General features: G+C 46.8%; 1 protein-coding gene across 5 annotated transcripts; it reads right to left on the bottom strand.

Moving 5' to 3' along the window:
- Nucleotides 1-1751: 1751 nt before the first annotated feature.
- Nucleotides 1752-16130, bottom strand: ZNF639 (zinc finger protein 639). 5 transcript variants are annotated; one of them, XM_075004337.1, is made up of 6 exons: nt 16074-16130; nt 14467-14793; nt 13631-13699; nt 12865-12972; nt 3307-3438; nt 1752-2987 (listed from the first exon to the last, which is right to left on the bottom strand). In XM_075004337.1, the coding sequence occupies exons 3-6, from the start codon at nt 13686-13688 to the stop codon at nt 1840-1842; spliced, it is 1446 nt and encodes a 481-aa protein (XP_074860438.1). In that variant the 5' UTR covers nt 13689-13699; nt 14467-14793; nt 16074-16130; the 3' UTR covers nt 1752-1839. The 5 variants fall into 5 exon arrangements, with proteins under 5 accessions (XP_074860438.1, XP_074860441.1, XP_074860437.1 ...); XM_075004340.1 differs by having other exon boundaries at nt 14716-14793; nt 16074-16114; XM_075004336.1 differs by having other exon boundaries at nt 16036-16109.
- Nucleotides 16131-17407: the final 1277 nt, after the last annotated feature.

The raw sequence follows: 17407 nt of genomic DNA, 5'->3' as shown, positions 1-17407 counted from the left end.
CTTGAAACAACAGTATATAAAGGGAAATTTATTATGGATGTAAGAATATAAGTTGTACGCAAAACCCAAACATAAGGGAATACTTGTTGTGTAGTACTTATTTTTTCTCCAGGGTACCTAATCACGTTTATATAAAATAAATCATGCTAACTAGCTCTGAATGTGAATTTAGTGTCTAAACACACAAATGTACCTTCTGAATAGATAGCCGGTGTTTGCTTTTTTTAAGGCATTGTGTATACTACCTAGCTTAAGTAAGACTTCTAAAAATATTTCTAGAATATCATGTATTTGAGACAAAACTTCTGTAGGTTGAAGAGGGCCAAATTTTATCTTTTAACCATATGAATTCAGCATATCTTGCACAACTTTGTAAAGAACTAGTAATAGGCATCTCATCCTTATCACTGCAGAGAAGTAGTTAACACATGGATTGTACTTGTACAAAGCTTACATCGCACAATTTCTTACATTACGATTTATAGTGAGAAATGTAAACTCTACCACTTAGTTGCTCGCTATTTTACCTTAGCTTTTACAGTCGAAGCTCAATATTCTCTAATGCTAAGTTTAAATATTGGTCAGTCAGAAATGACACTATGGACTCAAGGAATGAGAATTTACTTTCTAAGGAAGAGAATATGAGGATGGCAGTGTGCAATCTGAAAAGGTTTGTGACAAGTTTTCAAAATGGCTGTATTTATAATGTACTATATTAAAGATTCAGATACATACATAGTCAAGGAATTATAGAACTTCCAGAATTAGAGTATTTTCCCTCAAGCCTATCAACATTGTAAATCTAACTACAAATCTATGGCTCAGTCTTGCTCTTACTGAAATCAATGGCATATTCCATGGCAGTAACAATTAACACCACAGAGCCTCCAAACAAAATATTCCTTTGGTTATATGCTTAGGTGGATACCTAAACAGCTTCCTTTTTCACTATGCCTTAGAATGTGATTTAATCTCCACAGGTGACACTTTTCAAACGGATGCATCATGAAGAATAGAAAGCTGGGACTGGGCACTGGAGGTCTGTAGTAGATGCGGAGAAAATGTGATGCTTGGTTAGGGGAAAGGGATGGCTATGGACAATTCCAGAGCTAAAAATGAAGCTGAGACCACACAGTTGACTGAGAAAGAAAAGCAGAGTGTGAATTTGGGGCTAGGACAAGAACACTGGCAAAGAGAAGACAAACTTAGGAACCTGCCATGGAAGGCAAATGGGAAAGCCTGGCATTATGGACGGAGGAATATTGAGTTTGGAGGTTTTTGAAGGTTAAGTCCTGGATGGTACCTGCAGAGATAGAACTTTGTAGAGCATGTACATCTTCAGTAGCCTAGCAAACTTTACTGAGAACAAGAATACTCACTTAGCTGCTGCAAAGATTGATGTAAGATGGGAAATCCAAGAGAGGACAGAGAGCCATGTTTGCCAAAATACAGAAGTAAATTAAGCACATATTTAAATGAGTGAAAATAGAATTTTGTTTTCTCTTCCATTTTTCTTAAATAGAAAGAGGAGCCTTCCTGTTCTTCACACATACCACAATCTGTTATCAGGTGGAATAACCTTTAAAATGGCTACTATAACATGCAACTCTTGCATGACTTTTTAAATATAGTTGTTCCATAACCATCCACACTGTAAAGCCAAGAAATTCCCCAAAACAAATACACCAATCATGAAATGTAGCTTGTTGATTTGAAAAAAAAAAACTGGCATTACAATTATTCACTGTAAAGTCTCTATTACAACTATTTAATATTACCTTATGATGACACATTGGAAAATACATTTCAATTCTAATAAATTGACTACAGAAAAAAACATCAAGTTGTCTCATGTATCTGAAGGTGACTTATAAGATCTTTTTCATTTCCAAATCTCATTAAACAATTGGTACATTTATGAGGCAAGTCTGCTGAATGCCTGAAATCCAAATGAGTTTTAAGGTCTTCAATCTGTCCTGTTGAATACTCACAATACTGACACAAATAAATCCCTGCAGATAAATGAGAATTTAAATGCTTGCAATATTCCAACATACCTGAAAAGCCTTTCCCACAGTCATCACAAACGTGGGGGAATATTTTGGTGTGTTCAATAGCGACATGTCTGTTGACATTTGTATGCAGCCTACTCCTAAAGCCACACACTTGACATACAAAGAAGTTCTTACATTTGTCAAAGCTAATTTTATTTATCAAGCTGTACTGTCCACGCTCCTTGTTGCTATAGCTATCACTCAGCTCTATTAATCTACATGCATGCTCATTCACCACATGGCTATGCAAGTCTTCTGGATCACTAGTTTCATGCTCACAAAACTGACACAGATACTGTTCATCACAGCTGTGTTCCTGGAAGTGCAGGTACAGCTCGCTGCTTGAGGAGAACTGCACGTCACACTGCTCACACCAATAAAGATGGTCATTGAAATGAGTATCCGCTATGTGCTGACTGAGGTTCTCAAATATCACTGTTTTGTAGTCACAGTATTTACAGATGTAGGGATCTTCCTCGTGTATTTTTACGTGTTCAATCAGCAGAACTTTGCTGGAGAAGCTTTCTTTACACACTCTGCAGACATTGGTATCTGTACATGTCTTATGTTTCAGGATCATATGCTGCTTTAAATCAGAGAAGTATTTGCTATTAAACTCACACAACTCACACTTATACAGGCCACTACTGTTGGCTCTCAGCAAAGGCCACTTCTGCTGAGCAGTGATATTCAAAGCCTGGCTCTTCTCAAAAAGCTTACAGCTTTCAACAGGTATTTCCTCAACGTCTTCAGCTTCTAGCTTTTCAGGTGAAACCGTCTGCGTCTCTATATCATGAACTTCCACAGCATTAACTTCTGTAGTCGAAATTTCTATGGTTTGAATGTCTATGGGTTTCTCCTCGTCAATTGGACTGTCACCAAATACAGGTGACTCACACATGTCTCTAAAAACTCCATTATTAGCACCTTTCTCTACAAGAGAAAATAGAAGATACCAGGCATGGTTAAAAAATCTTCTGTGTTGCAGATGGGTCAACACATTACTTTTCATTGCCTGTAGTAGTTCACAGAAGAACTATTATTTTCCTCACGCTACTGACATCAAACTTCCTTTTAATAAGCAAACCAGCTAAATGAAATACCCTTACATGTTTATATCGCTCTACAATTTTTCTTCACAATCAATATATTCTCTCATAGTTAACACAACAGAAATATTTCCCCAACTTCAAAGAAAGTTTTTTCAAAACCCAAGCATGCATGATTTCTGCAAATATACCTTTACAATTACCTTTCTTTTTTGGGTCTGTAAATTGCAACCCCATCACATTCAACTGTGCCCCACTCCAATGTGACGTCCCAGCATGCACTGGGCTGCCATCATCATCAGTATCCGGGGTTTGTGCAGGAGTATGGAATTTACCTACAAGCATAAAGCAAGTCTGACTTTATTTTTCAATATCCCAATATTCTCTAAAAATTTCTTTGAAATAACCTCAGATATCATGGCACAGTGATCACAATATAATTCACCAAATTCTACAATCAACAACAAAATCTACAATAATATGCACCAAAACATTATGGCCTTCATCTTCCATTTGGACAGACAGCCAGACATGTAATGCTTTGCCCAGATTCTAATGTAAAGCCACTGAAATCAAGATAGAGCATATTGTACTGGGACCTGATAGTCTCTGGAGGCTGCTTCCTCATATTCAGGTGAAGGACAGCTACAATCAGCTATGTCAATCCTGAGCACTTCCTTTAATTTTGATTTATATTCTACAGGAGGATATGCATCTGTTTTTAATGTTCAAAAATAATATGACTGCATCCAGGGTTCGTATTGTCAAATAATGGAAATACAGTCCTCTAGGTTTGAAAATTGAATTTTGATGGCAAGCATACTTCAAAGAAGAAAAACAGATATATAAAAACCATTTTTAAATTCCTGATGATGTTTAACCTGCATTTACATTTCACGTTTCTTAATCGCAATAGAGCGGGTGCTCAGCCTTCTCCCCAGAAGGTAAAAACAGCACACCTGACTTCCCTTAAAAAGGACAAAATTAATTCTCTCTCTAATAAGGTATCTATTGTCATCTGATAAAAACACATTCTAAAATAGCTGGGTACAAAGCAAGTTGAATTTTTAAATACTTTATACTGTCACAGTAGATGTGTCCAACAGAAATTCAAAGCTTGCCACATATGTGGTTGTCGTCTTTCCATATTTGCCACATTATATTATATAAAACCTTAATATTTGCCACATTATAGCCACGTCTATACGTGTTGGCTACTTCGAAGTAGCTGCGCCAACTTCGAAATAGCGCCCATCACGGCTACATGTGGCGGGCGCTATTTCGAAGTTGACATCGACGTAAGGCGGCGAGATGTCAAAGTCGCTATCCCCATCAGGAGATGGGAATAGCGCCCTACTTCGACGTTCATCGTCGAAGTAGGGAACGTGTAGCCGTTGCGCATCCTGCAACATCGAAATAGCGGGGTCCGCCATGGCGGCCATCAGCCAAGGAGAGCTGCTGGAGAGCTGCTGGAGAGCTGCTCTCTCCAGCCCCTAAGCTCAATGGTCGCCACGTGCAACGGCCCCTTAAAGGTCCCCGTCCCCTGCCTTCCTGTGCAGGAAGCTGAGAACACGTGCAGGCGGCAGCCCAGCCACGCGGCCAGCCTGCATGCTCCTCTGCAGCCACAACAACCCCCCACTGCTGCGATGGCCGCCCCCCAGCCCCCTAAGCGCCCCCAGGGCACCCCCCCGCAAGGGGAGCCAGGGCTCCCAGACCGGCAGCCAGGCTGGGAAGCGGCAGCAGGGCCCCTCCTGGACGGAGGCCGAGCTTCAGGACCTGCTGGGGCTCTGGAGTGAGGAGGAGGTGCTCCAGGTAATGGGGAGCAAGAGGCTGAGAGCCTGGCTGCCCGGGGTCACCCTGCCCACACTCCTGACCACGTCAGGAGTAAGGTGAAGGAGCTGCGGCAGGGTTATGCCCGGGCCCGAGATGCAGCCGGCCGATCTGGGGCCGCCCCCGTCACCTGCCCCTTTTACAGGGAGCTCAGGGCCATCCTGGGCCCCCGGCACACATCCTCCCCTCCGGCCACTCTTGATACCTCGGCCGACGAACCCCAGCAGGCCCCAGAGGCGGAGTCCGCCCCGGAGGTAAGCCCCGCACCCTGGGGGCCCCCCCAGGAGCCCACCCCTGGGGCACCGGAGGAGGAGGAGGGGGAGTCCTCCTCCAGCAACGCAGGGCTCTGGATTGTGCTGCCATCACGGAGCTCCAGCAGGGCGTCCACCCACCGGGTGTCCCTGGACCATGGGAGCAGACCATCAGGTATGTACCCCCCGGTGCACACCCCCGGGGCTGAGGGGCGGGGGTAACAGATATGACCAAGGCCCTCCACATGCCCAGATGACCATGGCCCCAAGGACAGCAGTGGCATGTCCCTCAGAAGAGTGCATCAGCCCCTGTCCCTCCAGCACGACAGTGACATGCCCCATCCCTGGGGATGGGGGGAGCGGAACCTAGGGTCCCCCGGGGGGAGGGGGTGGGACACCCATCATCATCATCAGCAGCAGCATCTCACGGGGATGGGAAACCAGCAGCAGAGGGGTGGGGGGACAGCTCAGGGGCCACACTAACGGCTGTCTCTACTCTTCTTCCCCCCGTGTTCCGCAGCTGCACCATCGGAAGGACCGGAGAGCGCCGGTGAGGTGTCAGTGGTCCCGGAGAGCCCACCGGGGCCATCACTCCAGGCCAGCCCCTCGGTGGAGCACCGACCGGCCCCAGGGCAGGGACGACGGTGGAGCCAGCACCATCTGAGGACGGTGACGGACCCCCAGCTGCTGGCCATCCTCCGTTGGCAGCTGGAGGTCTCCAAGCAGTGCCTCCAACTCCAGGAGTGGGCACTGGCCTGGCACCAGGAGGCATAGGGGGCCTTTATGCGCACATTTGAGCACATCGCAGACTACCTGGCCCCCCATGCCGCGCCATCCGCCGCTCCGCCCGCCCTGCCTGCTCCATCCGCTGCTCCACCCGCCGTCGCACTGCCGTCCGCCACCGAGGGCCCTTCTGCCGAGGGGGACCTGGGGCCAGCTGACACCCGCTGGCCTTATCTCCCGGTCCGCCCGGCCCCCAGCCAGCCCCGGCGTGGGCTGCGGCTGAGGCGCGGGTCGCGGCCGCCCACCCCAGCGCTGGACATTAGGGGGTGTGGGGCCCAGGACGTGCCCCCCCCACTTTGTATATATCCCCTTCACCTATCTTTTGTAAATAGTTTGTATTAGACCCCTGTTCTGTTATGTTATGATGATACCTGCCCTCCCATGTAAATAGTTCTCCCCTTCCTTGTCTTCCATTTTTTTTATCCTTTCATCTTATAATACGTATATATATATTTATTTTGGCTGTACATAGTTACGATATAATAATGAGTTCAACATATATATTCTGGTTTGACAAAAAACATGTATTTTTATTTACAAGAAAAGTGGAGGGGGTGCTCTGTGGTGTGGGCGTAGGGGCAGGGAGTGTTGTTGAGGATGGGGGGGTGCAGTGGGGGGCCTGCCAGCGTTCACCCCGCGGCCTTGTCGAACTGGGCCGCAGGGTCTCCCGGACCCGGGTCCCTTCGGGGTCCACCTGGCAACGGGGGGCAGCGGGTGGCTGCACATCGGCCCTGCAGACCTCCACAGCCCAGCCCTGAAAGAAGGCCTCCCCCTTGCTCTCGACGAGGTTGTGGAGGGTGCTGCACGCGCCCACAATCTGGGGGATGTTGGTGGGGCCCACATCAAGGTGGGTGAGGAGACACCTCCAGCACCCCTTGAGGCAGCCAAATGTGCGCTCCACCACCTGGTGCGCGTGGTTCAGGTGCATGCTGAAGCGCTCCTGGCTGGTTGACAGGTGGCCCGTGTAAGGGTGCATGAGCCAGGGCCGGAGGGGGTATGACGCGTCTGCGCTGACGCAGAGGGGCATGGTGGCATCCCCCACAGGGATCTCCCGCTGGGGGATGTAGGTCCCCGCCTCCAGCCGGCGGCACAGGCCCGAGTTCCGGAATACCCGGGCGTCGTGGGTGCTGCCAGGCCAGCCCACATATATGTCCAGGAAGCAGCCCCGGCTGTCCACCAAGGCCTGGAGGACTACTGAGTGGTAGCCCTTCCTGTTTAGGTAGCGTCCTCCACTGTGTTCCGGGGCGCGGATGGGGATGTGGGTCCCATCCAGAGCCCCGAAGCAATTGGGGAAGCCCAGGGTGGCAAAGCCCGCGATGGTGTCATCCGGGTCCCCAAGCCTCACGAGCCTGTGGAGGAGCAGGGCGTTCATGGCGCAGACGACCTGCAGGGGAAGCACATGGGAGAGCACCAGTGAGGGGTGTGCAGGGTATGTGGGGCCCTCCCCTGCCAGTGCCCCCCTCCCCTCTCCTGCCAGGGCCCCCCTCCCGTCCCCTCCCCTGCCAGGGCTCCCCTCCCGTCCCAGGGCTGCCTCCCGCTCCCCCTGTGGGTCCTCTTACCTCCATGAGGACAGCCCCGACAGTGGCCTTGCCGACACCGAACTGCTGGCCCACGGATCGGTAGCTGTCTGGAGTGGCCAGCTTACAGACAGCGATGCCAACCCGTTTCTCCACACTGAGGGCATGCCGCATGAAGGTGTCCTGGTGCCTCAGTGCGGGGGTGAGCCACTGGCATAGCTCCAGAAATGTCTGCCGGCTCATGCGAAAGTTCTGGAGCCAGTGGTCATTGTTCCACTCTCCGAGCACCAGCCGCTCCCAGCAGTCGGTGCTCGTGGGGTAGCTCCACAGCCAGCGGCGTGTGAGGTGGGGGGGGGGCGGGGTGCTGCAGGGTAGGGGGTTGCTTCCTCCTCCCCTGCGGGCAGCTCCTCCTCTGTGGCTAGGATGTGATCAGCTGCCTCCTGCATGGCATGGAGCAGGGCGAGCACTGCTCCTACAGGGGCGGGTAGGTGGACCTCTGGCTGCTGCTGCTGGGGGTCCATGACTGAGTCACTCGAGGTGTGCGTGCCTATGGCTCTGCAAACCGCGTGCTGTGCAGGCTGAGTGTGTCTGGGAGGGGCCCTTTAAGGGAGCAGCTAGCTGTTGCCCCGGAAGCGCTAGTCCGCCCTGTGACCCTGTCTGCAGCTGTTCCTGGCACCCTTATTTCGATGTGTGCTACTTTGGCATGTAGACGTTCCTTCGCAGCGCCTACTTCGATGTGGTGATGCCCAACGTCGACGGCACCAGCCCTGGAGGACGTGTAGACGTTATTCATCGAAATAGGCTATTTCTATGTAGCGTTCACGTGTAGACGTAGCCTATATTTTACAAAACTTTATTAAATAATATTAAAAAAAATAAATATCTTCTGTCCTTCGAATTCACATGAAACTGTGAGATGATGTAATAATCACAGACACAACTGCGGCAACACAACTCACTGCAACAAAGAAAGGCTAATTACGCAAAGGCTTTGAGCCCCACGTAACCCTGGAGTGGCTGGGAGCGGTGGAGCTCCAGCTATTTCCTGTGACTAGCGTGCAGACAGTGGTGCTGCCACCACACATAGGAAGGTGTGATACCATACCCCCATCCTTGCAATGCTCTGCAATACTCCCTTTCAGTGCTGGTGGTGTCAGTGCCCGTAGGGGTTCCCCACTGGCTGGCAGGCTGCCCGCCGGATTATGTCTGTGCTTATTGTCTTGAGCATGTGTAACAAATCTGAAGAATTACTATTTCTTATGAATTAGGTATGCATGCATTTGCCACAAAGCAGTGTCCTACTCACCACATGTGGCAAGTAAACATATTGGACACCATAGCTGTGGTCTATGTAATCTCTATTGAGTTAAATACCCTTTATACATAATTTTATATAACTTTCCCTGTATTGTGGTATAACTGTTTGCTTTACGCTACACATCATTCCGCAAAATGTTTGATAATGGAGTTTCTAATTATTTAGTTCAGAGTTTTCTCTTTATGTATGGAATATGTATAAATGATCTATTCTAGAGTTTTATAAATTATTTGTGGCCAGACTGATATGACCGACAGATTCAAAAGGTGATAAGCTTTTCTGTCTGCAAGCAAGTTTTAGCAACAAATAACTATAGCTAATTATGCTGAAAAATCTTTTACAGCTTTTAGAGGACATTTTCAATTTCTAAACCAGTACAGAAGCATTTATGATATAACTTTCAACTGCACAGTCCTTCCTTTTCTCAGTAATTTAATTATAATGATATGACGATACTTCTGGAGGTTAACATTGGTAATTTTATTGGCATAAGAGAGAATTGAAGTGTATCCTCACATTCATTCCACTCCATTCCATACCTCATACTTTACTGAAGTATACCTAGAGTTCAGTAAAGCATTTGACACAGTGTCACATAATATACTTATCAATAAACTACGCAAATACAACTTAGATGGGGCTACTATAAGGTGGGTGAACAACTGGCTGGATAGCTGTACCCATAGAGTACTTATTAATGGTTTTCAATCCTGCTGGAAAAGTATAACTAGTGGGGTTCCGCAGGGGTCTGTTTTAGGACCAGTTCTGTTCAATATCTTCATGAACGATTTAGATATTGACATATAAAATACACTTATTAAGTTTGCAGATGATACCAAGCTGGGAGGGGTTGCAACTTCTTTGGAGGATAGGGTCATAATTCAAAAGGATCTGGATAAACTGGAGAAATGGGCTGAGATAAACAGCATGAAGTTTAATAAGGACAAATGCAAAGTGCTCCACTTAGGAAGGAACAATCAGTGTTACACATACAGAATGGGAAAGGACTGCCTAGGAATGAGTACAGCAGAAAGGGATCTAGGGGTTATAGTGGACCACAAGTTAAATATGAGTCAACAGTGTGATGCTGTTGCAAAAAAAGCAAACATGATTCTAGGATGCATTAACAGGTGTGTTGTGAACAAGACACGAGAAGTCATTCTCCTGCTCTACTCCGCGCTGGTTAGGCCTCAGCTGGAGCATTGTGTCCAGTTCTGGGCACTTCAGTTCAGGAAGGATGTGGAGAAACTGGAGAGGGTCCAGAGGAGAGCAATGAGAATGATCAAAGGTCTAGAGAACATGACCTATGAAGAAAGGCTGGAAGAATTGGGTTTGTTTAGTTTGGAAAAGAGAAGATTGAGGGGGGACATGATAGCAGTTTTCAGGTATCTAAAAGGGTGTCATACGGCAGAGGGAGGGAACTTGTTCTTCCTAGCCTCTGAGGATAGAACAAGAGGCAATGGACTTAAATTGCAGCAGGGGAGGTTCAGGTTGGACTTTAGGAAAAAGTTCCTAACTGTCAGGGTGATCAAACACTGGAATGAATTGCCAGGGGAGGTGGTAGAAGCTCCATCACTGGAGATATTTAAGAAGAGGTTAGATAGATGGCTTTCAGGGATGGTCTAGAAAGTGCTTGGTCCTGCCATGAGGGCAGGGGGCTGGACTCAATGACCTCTCGAGGTCCCTTCCAGTCCTACTCTTCTATGATTCTACGATTCAAGAGTAACAATAAAAAGTAGGCACTTGTATAAAGAAGGTGTTCTTTAGAAGTCCAAATCAAACAGTTGAAGGAAATTTCAGATAACATGCTGTTCCATCCGAATCCAACCTTTGTTTACATTATGGTGACATAATTAAACAAATATTTTAAAATTGTGAAAATGTTTTTTAAATACATTAGAAGCAGGAAGCCTGCTAAAAAAGCAGTGGGGCCCTTGGATGATAAAGATATAAAAGGAGCGATCAAGGAAGACAGTGCCATTGCGGAGCGATTAAATGATTTCTTTGCTTCAGTCTTCACGGCTGAAGATGTTACAGAGGTTCCTAAATCTGAGCCAGCCTTTTTAGGCGACAAATCTGAGGAACTCACTCAGATTGAAGTGACATTAGAGGAGGTTTTGGAATTAATTGATAAGCTGAATAGTAACAAGTCTCCAGGACCAGACGGCATTCACCCAAGGGTTCTGAAAGAACTCAAATGTGAAATTGCGGAGTTATTAACAGTGGTTTGTAACCTATCCTTTAAATGCACTTTGGTACCAAATGACTGGAAGACTGCCAATATAACGCCAATATTTAAAAAAGGCTCTAGAGGAGATCCTGGCAATTATAGACCGATAAGTTTAACATCAGTACCAGGCAAATTAGTAGAAACACTAGTAAAGAGTAAAATTGCAAGGCACATAGAAGAGCACGAATTGTTGGGCAAAAGTCAGCATGGTTTCTGCAGAGGGAAGTCGTGTCTGTCTAATCTATTAGAATTCTTTGAAGGGGTTAATAAACATGCGGACAAGGGGCACCCAGTGGACATAATATACCTAGATTTCCAGAAAGCCTTTGACACGGTCCCACACCAAAGGCTTTTATGTAAATTAGGCGGTCATGGGATAGGAGGAAAGGTCCTTTCATGGATCGGGAATTGGTTAAAAGACAGAAAACAAAGGGTTGGAATAAATGGTAAATTTTCACAATGGAGGGGGGTAACTAGTGGTGTTCCCCAGGGCTCAGTCCTGGGACCGATCCTGTTCAACTTGTTCATCAATGATCTAGAAAATGAGGTAAGCAGTGAGGTGGCAAAGTTTGCAGATGACACCAAGTTGTTCAGGACAGTCAAAAGCAAAAGGGATTGTGAAGAACTACAAAAAGATCTCAGCAAACTGAGTGATTGGGCAGCAAAATGGCAAATGAAATTTAATGTGGGTAAGTGTAAGGTAATGCATGTTGGAAAAAATAACCCAAATTACACGTACTACATGATGGGGTCAAATTTAGCTACGACAGATCAGGAAAGGGATCTTGGAGTTATAGTGGATAGTTCTCTGAAGACATCCACGCAGTGTGCAGCGGCAGTTAGTAAGGCAAATAGGATGTTAGGAATTATTAAAAAAGGGATCGATAATAAGACAAAAGAGATCATACTTCCCCTATATAAAACTATGGTACGCCCACATCTCGAGTACTGCGTGCAGATGTGGTCTCCTCACCTCAAAAAAGATATATTGGCATTAGAAAAGGTTCAGAAAAGGGCGACTAAGATGATTAGGGGCTTGGAAAGGGTCCCATATGGGGAGAGGCTAGAGAGACTGGGACTTTTCAGTTTGGAAAAAAGGCGATTGAGGGGCGATATGATAGAGGTATATAAAATCATGAATGGTGTGGAGAAAGTGAATATAGAAAAATTATTTACCTTTTCCCATAATACAAGAACTAGGGGACACCAAATGAAATTGATGGGTAGTAGGTTCAAAACTAATAAAAGGAAATTTTTCTTCACACAGCGCACAGTCAACCTGTGGAACTCCTTGCCCGAGGAGGCTGTGAAGGCCAGGACTCTATTAGGGTTTAAAAAAGAGCTTGATAAATTTTTGCAGGTTAGGTCCATAAATGGCTATTAGCCAGGGATAAAGTATGGTGCCCTAGCCTTCATAACAAGGGGGCAGGAGATGGATGGCAGGAGATAAATCACTTGATCATTGTCTTCTGTTCTCCTTCTCTGGGGCACCTGGCATTGGCCACCGTCGGCAGATGGGATGCTGGGCTTGATGGACCTTTGGTCTGACCCAGTATGGCCATTCTTATGTTCTTATGTTCTTAATTGTCCTAAATACTGGGAAATGCTAGCTCTCCAATATTTCCATAGTTTATGAAAATGTTATATTTTACTGAAAAACAATTTCAATTATTTAACAGCTTCCAGTCTAGAAGAGTGAAAAATTAAATACACTTACATAGTAAAGTTGTTGCATTTTTTGCATTATGCTGCAGGCTTTCTGGAAAGAACTTTGATACACCTATGTGTTTGTTGGAAAAGAGAATAATAATATAATAGGAAGGTAATCTTACCTCTGTTTTCCAAAATTTTTATGTCTGGCTGTTTCATAGAACAGACACTGTAACAGTGATCAGAAAAGATTCCACTGTTATCAATATATTTGCTTGTGCCTGAAGAATCTAGACAGAAAAAGGAAAAAAGCATTTTAATCAGAAGTTGATATAGCAATACATACATTTCAAAGTCATGCACATTTCACTCAGTTGCAACACCTTTGTTTCTTAGAATCCAGATTTAAGAGACCATGGATGGCGTCTGACACTAAAAACATTTCGTGTTTTTATATAGTGATTTCCATTTTCAAAGCACTGTGCAGACATTAATGGCTTTCAAATATCACTCAATATTAGTCTAACTCTGCTCCCACTGAAATCAACACTAAATTCCCTGACTTCAAATAAAGTGGCACTAGACCCACATTGAGCATTTTTGGTAATTTCCCTAAACCTCAAAACATCTGGTTATGTTTATAGCTTTATCCAGTTTACAGATGGAGAAACAGTAGATCAGTAGCTTTCCAAAAGCCACAGAAGAAATGGAGAAGACCAAACGATTAGCAAAGTATTAACTGGCTCATATGGAACTGTTTTTAAATTGTTGAAGAGGGGAGCACTCAAAGTGGATAACGTACACTCACATTAATGTTTCAATTTGCCTCCTTGTTTAAGTCCTTCATAAATTCTTGCATTTTAGTTTTCCAGGAAATGAGAGATTTATTTTGAGGAAAGTTACAGTAACTGACACCCGAAGTGCCAACAGTTCAAGTTCTAGATTCACCTGAGTAACGTGAAGGATGTAAAGTCTTCCTCTTCCTCTTTTTAGGATGTTCATTCATTTTGCTTCAGCCTAAATAAATTAAAAATGACAACATCCAAGAACTGATTACATCTGTTTTCTGCTAATTTGCAATCAGGGATCAGAGCTTAAAGATTAATTATCTCAGCATACTGGCAAAACACAGAAATAGACTCAGAAGGTAAATTCCTTACTGCAAAAAATCAAGCTTATGTCCAAGTCTGTGAGAAACAAACTAATCTTCAAGATAAACCTCCGTAATTTACCCTCTAAATGTCTTCTAAGAGCCCAATAAGCAATGGAAATGTCAGTAATATGCTAGAAAATATTGACCTCCTTTTTTCTGGCAAATTATCTCATCCGGCACTGGCAGTATTACATGGTGTTGCTTTCTGTAAGTGGCAGTCACGTGTATCAACCAAGAGCAATTACACTATATGTAATGAGTTTCAGAAGTGCTTAAGTGACTTAGGTCATGCCTACACTAGAGATCTTGCAGCAGCTCAACTGTATTAATGAAGAGCTCTCCCATCAACATAATAAAACCACATCCACACTGGCACTTCTGTTAGTGTAATCTATGTTGCTCAGGATTGTCTTTTTCACACTCCTATGGAACACAAACCTTACCAACAACAGTAGTAGCATAGTCAAGCATGAAGTGCTAGTCCCATTGAGATATGCTTCTAAATGACTTTTGAAAACCCAAATGTCTCTTAAGTCACATTTTCTGCCTACCACCCTCATGGAATAGTTTTGTAGTATTGTGCTAGAAACAACTGGTAAGCACACACAAACACTACAATTTGGTTTCGTACCTCATTCCTTGGGAGAGAAGAGTAATGGAGTTCACCCCATAAGGAGGGACGATCAGCACTTTGGGTCACTGTCAAGTGGTCGACATGACACAGAAAGTGGCATTTCTAGAGCCAAATCCTGCCATCTTTTTTGGAGATTACCCCTGAAGCGGGCTTTTTGGGAGAGACTCTGAATGACTTCTCCCCAAAATGCAAAAAAGTTTTTACATGTTGAAAATACTAGAAAGAGCTCTGGACCACCCAACTTACTAAAGGTAATCTTCAATACCAGGAAGAGGACTAAAAGCTAAGAAATTGTTACACATCATCCAGTAGTGGTGAAAATATCTGCAAGAGAAAAATGTAAGTTATGCAGTGGTAATATTTTAAAATCCTACAGAAGCACTGAGTACAAAATATCAGAGTAAGTAGTATCACAAACAGTGAAACAATACAGCTGGAGAAATCAGAGCTCAATTAGAAAGCAACATAGAAATTGACACAAGTTTAATTTTAAAATATTTGGGAGCCATATAAGATGTTTATCAAAGATACTTGTTTGAACTGCATAAACTTCTTGTCTTTTGTTGCCATTAGTAGATGGAGATGATTCTAGACAGGGCCTAATTTAAGATGAAATCTCTGAATGCTTCACGTTCTGACTCTTTCTCAGGTTCAACATACCTATAGAGGCCTGCACTGGTATAAAATTGGTAGCTGCATCTGTAAAAATGACCTGTGTATATCAGCATCCACATCCACGGATGCAGACACGCAAATCCACGATGTCCTACATACACAATTTATATCTGCAGCGGTAAAAATTAGACCCAGACAGCCTATCCACGGGTAGGTAATGAACACCCGTGGATACAAAGCGGATAGCTGCAGATTTGTAGGGATCTATATACACCCCATTCAAACACCCCAACACCGCCCGCTCTACTCAGGGGCACGATGGCCTCACCAGCCCGGCGGAAGAGGCGATCGGATAGAAGTGGATTATGCAAAGAGATTAAGAGGGGAAAGAAACAAACAGCTCCACTATTCCACCTCAAAAGGCTGGGATCAGCCGCGCGGCCACCCCCGGCGGGAAAGAGGGGACAAGTAGCAGGATTATTGTTCTAAATGAAAACACTCCGCGTCCAACTCGGTTCTGCTGGTCCGACAGCGGCCGCCAAGGGCCCACGTCCGCAGGATTTTGGGCGGGTGGCTGCGGGGAAAGTGGGGGTTTGGAGTGAAGGTTGGGGGTTTCTTTTGCGCGCCGGTACTTCGCTTTGCCACACGGCCTAGGCGCAGCCCCACCGCAGGCGGGCTTGGCAATGGAAGCGGGGGACGCGAGGTGAACCAAGAGACCTGAAAGTCGCCGAAGCGGGAGGCTAGGCCTGTCAGGTCGGGCTCCCGGGAAGCCGCAGCCGCCGGGGATGGAAGGCGCTCTGCCCCGGGCAGTTCAGCGGGGCCGGCAGAACTCACGAGGCCCGTCGCCCCGGAGCGGGCAAGGCGGGAAGCGGGAGTGGCACTGAGGCCGTAGGAGGCTGTGCTGAGGGGATGAGCTAGACGGGGCCGAGGGGCGGGGGAACCCGCGCTTACCCAGGCGCACCGGTAGCTCAGCGTCCACCCGTGCTCACCTTCCGCTCCGCTCCGCGCCCCGCTGCAGGCCCCAGGCCGCCGCCGGAACCGACAGAGCCCGCGGGGGAAGGGGCGGAGCGCGGCTGGCCTAGGCGAGCACCCCGCGCCCCCTGGCGGCTCCGCCGCCTCATGGCGCCCAGCGGCGGGAAAACAGCTGTGGAGCTGCTGAGGAGTGGAGCCCTCGCGTCAGGTAACCACACAGAGCCAGCCTTCCTGGGCCTCCCGCCCCACAGCCGTACCCGCCGGGCTCCAGCTCTGTAGTCACACTACTTCCCCGGCTTCAGCCCCATACCTCCAGGGCCCCAGCCCTACAGCCGGCTCCCGCCGAGCCCCAGCCCTATGGTCATACTTGCCTCACCCCCCCATCCGTATATTCATATTCCCCAGCTTCCTCCCCGTAGTCGTACCCCCCCCCCCCGGGTCATTCTCCCATGGCTCTGCCGCTATAGCCATACCCCTTGAGCTCCAGTTCTGTCGCCATGCTGTTCCCCCCAGGGGCTGCTGCAGTCCTGTAGCTGTACAGCCATGCTCCCCTAGCTCCACCCCCATAGCCCTACCCCTTCGGCCCTAATGCTGTAGCCACACTGCTCCCCTCAGGGGTCACAGTCTTAAAGTCAGATTTTACCCAGCTCCACCCTGGAGCCATACCCCTCTGAGTATCAGCCCTATACTCATCCTCCCCTTGGGGCTCCAACCCCCTAGCCTACTGTTTGCCATTCACTTACATCACTGTGGCCCCAAACCTATAGCCATAACCCTAAGGGCCCAGCCCCATAGCCCTGCTATCCCATACCTACACTACCCCGGGGAACAAACCCCATAGCCATTCCCTCAGGGGGAAGCCAATGCCGTTCAATAGCCCTGCTTCTGCTCACAGAAGACCTACCGCCCCCGAAGAGCCACTCCCATAACCCCACCACTAAGTGCAGGTGGCTTCTCACATGCTCTACTGCCAGCCCCTACAGCCACATTCTCCAGGTAAAACTGAAGGAATCCAGGCCCCTACCTTGGGCCCTATCAAATTCATAGTCTTAGGGTTTTGAAAATGGTAAATTTCATTATTTCAGCTATTTAAATCTGAAATTTCATAGTATTGGAGGTGTACTGATTCTGACTCAAGGAGTGGCAGGGATATGCTGAGTGTATTGTGTGCGTGGTTTGCAGTACTGCTACCTTTACTACTTTGATGTTGTTGGCAGTGGCTCTGCCTTCAGAATTGATCAGTAGAGGCTGCTGGCCAGAAGCCCAGCTGTGAATGAAAAGCCACCACCACAAGCACAGAAGTAAGGGTGGCACAGGACCTAACCACACCATCAGTGGCTCTCTTTCACCT

Source organism: Carettochelys insculpta, chromosome 10 (genome assembly GCF_033958435.1).
Source record: "Carettochelys insculpta isolate YL-2023 chromosome 10, ASM3395843v1, whole genome shotgun sequence".
Lineage (NCBI taxonomy): Eukaryota > Metazoa > Chordata > Testudines > Carettochelyidae > Carettochelys > Carettochelys insculpta.
This window is presented reverse-complemented; position numbering and strand designations above follow the sequence as displayed.

Bases quoted from the DNA above. Each gene is read 5' to 3' on its own strand.
- ZNF639 (XM_075004337.1), bottom strand. From the start codon at position 13,688: ATGAATGAACATCCTAAAAAGAGGAAGAGGAAGACTTTACATCCTTCA. The intron at 12,973-13,630 runs GTGAATCTAGAA...TTTTCTGTCTAG, and splicing joins ACATCCTTCACGTTACTCAG to ATTCTTCAGGCACAAGCAAA. The intron at 2,988-3,306 runs GTAATTGTAAAG...TTTCTCTTGTAG, and splicing joins TACAGACCCAAAAAAGAAAG to AGAAAGGTGCTAATAATGGA.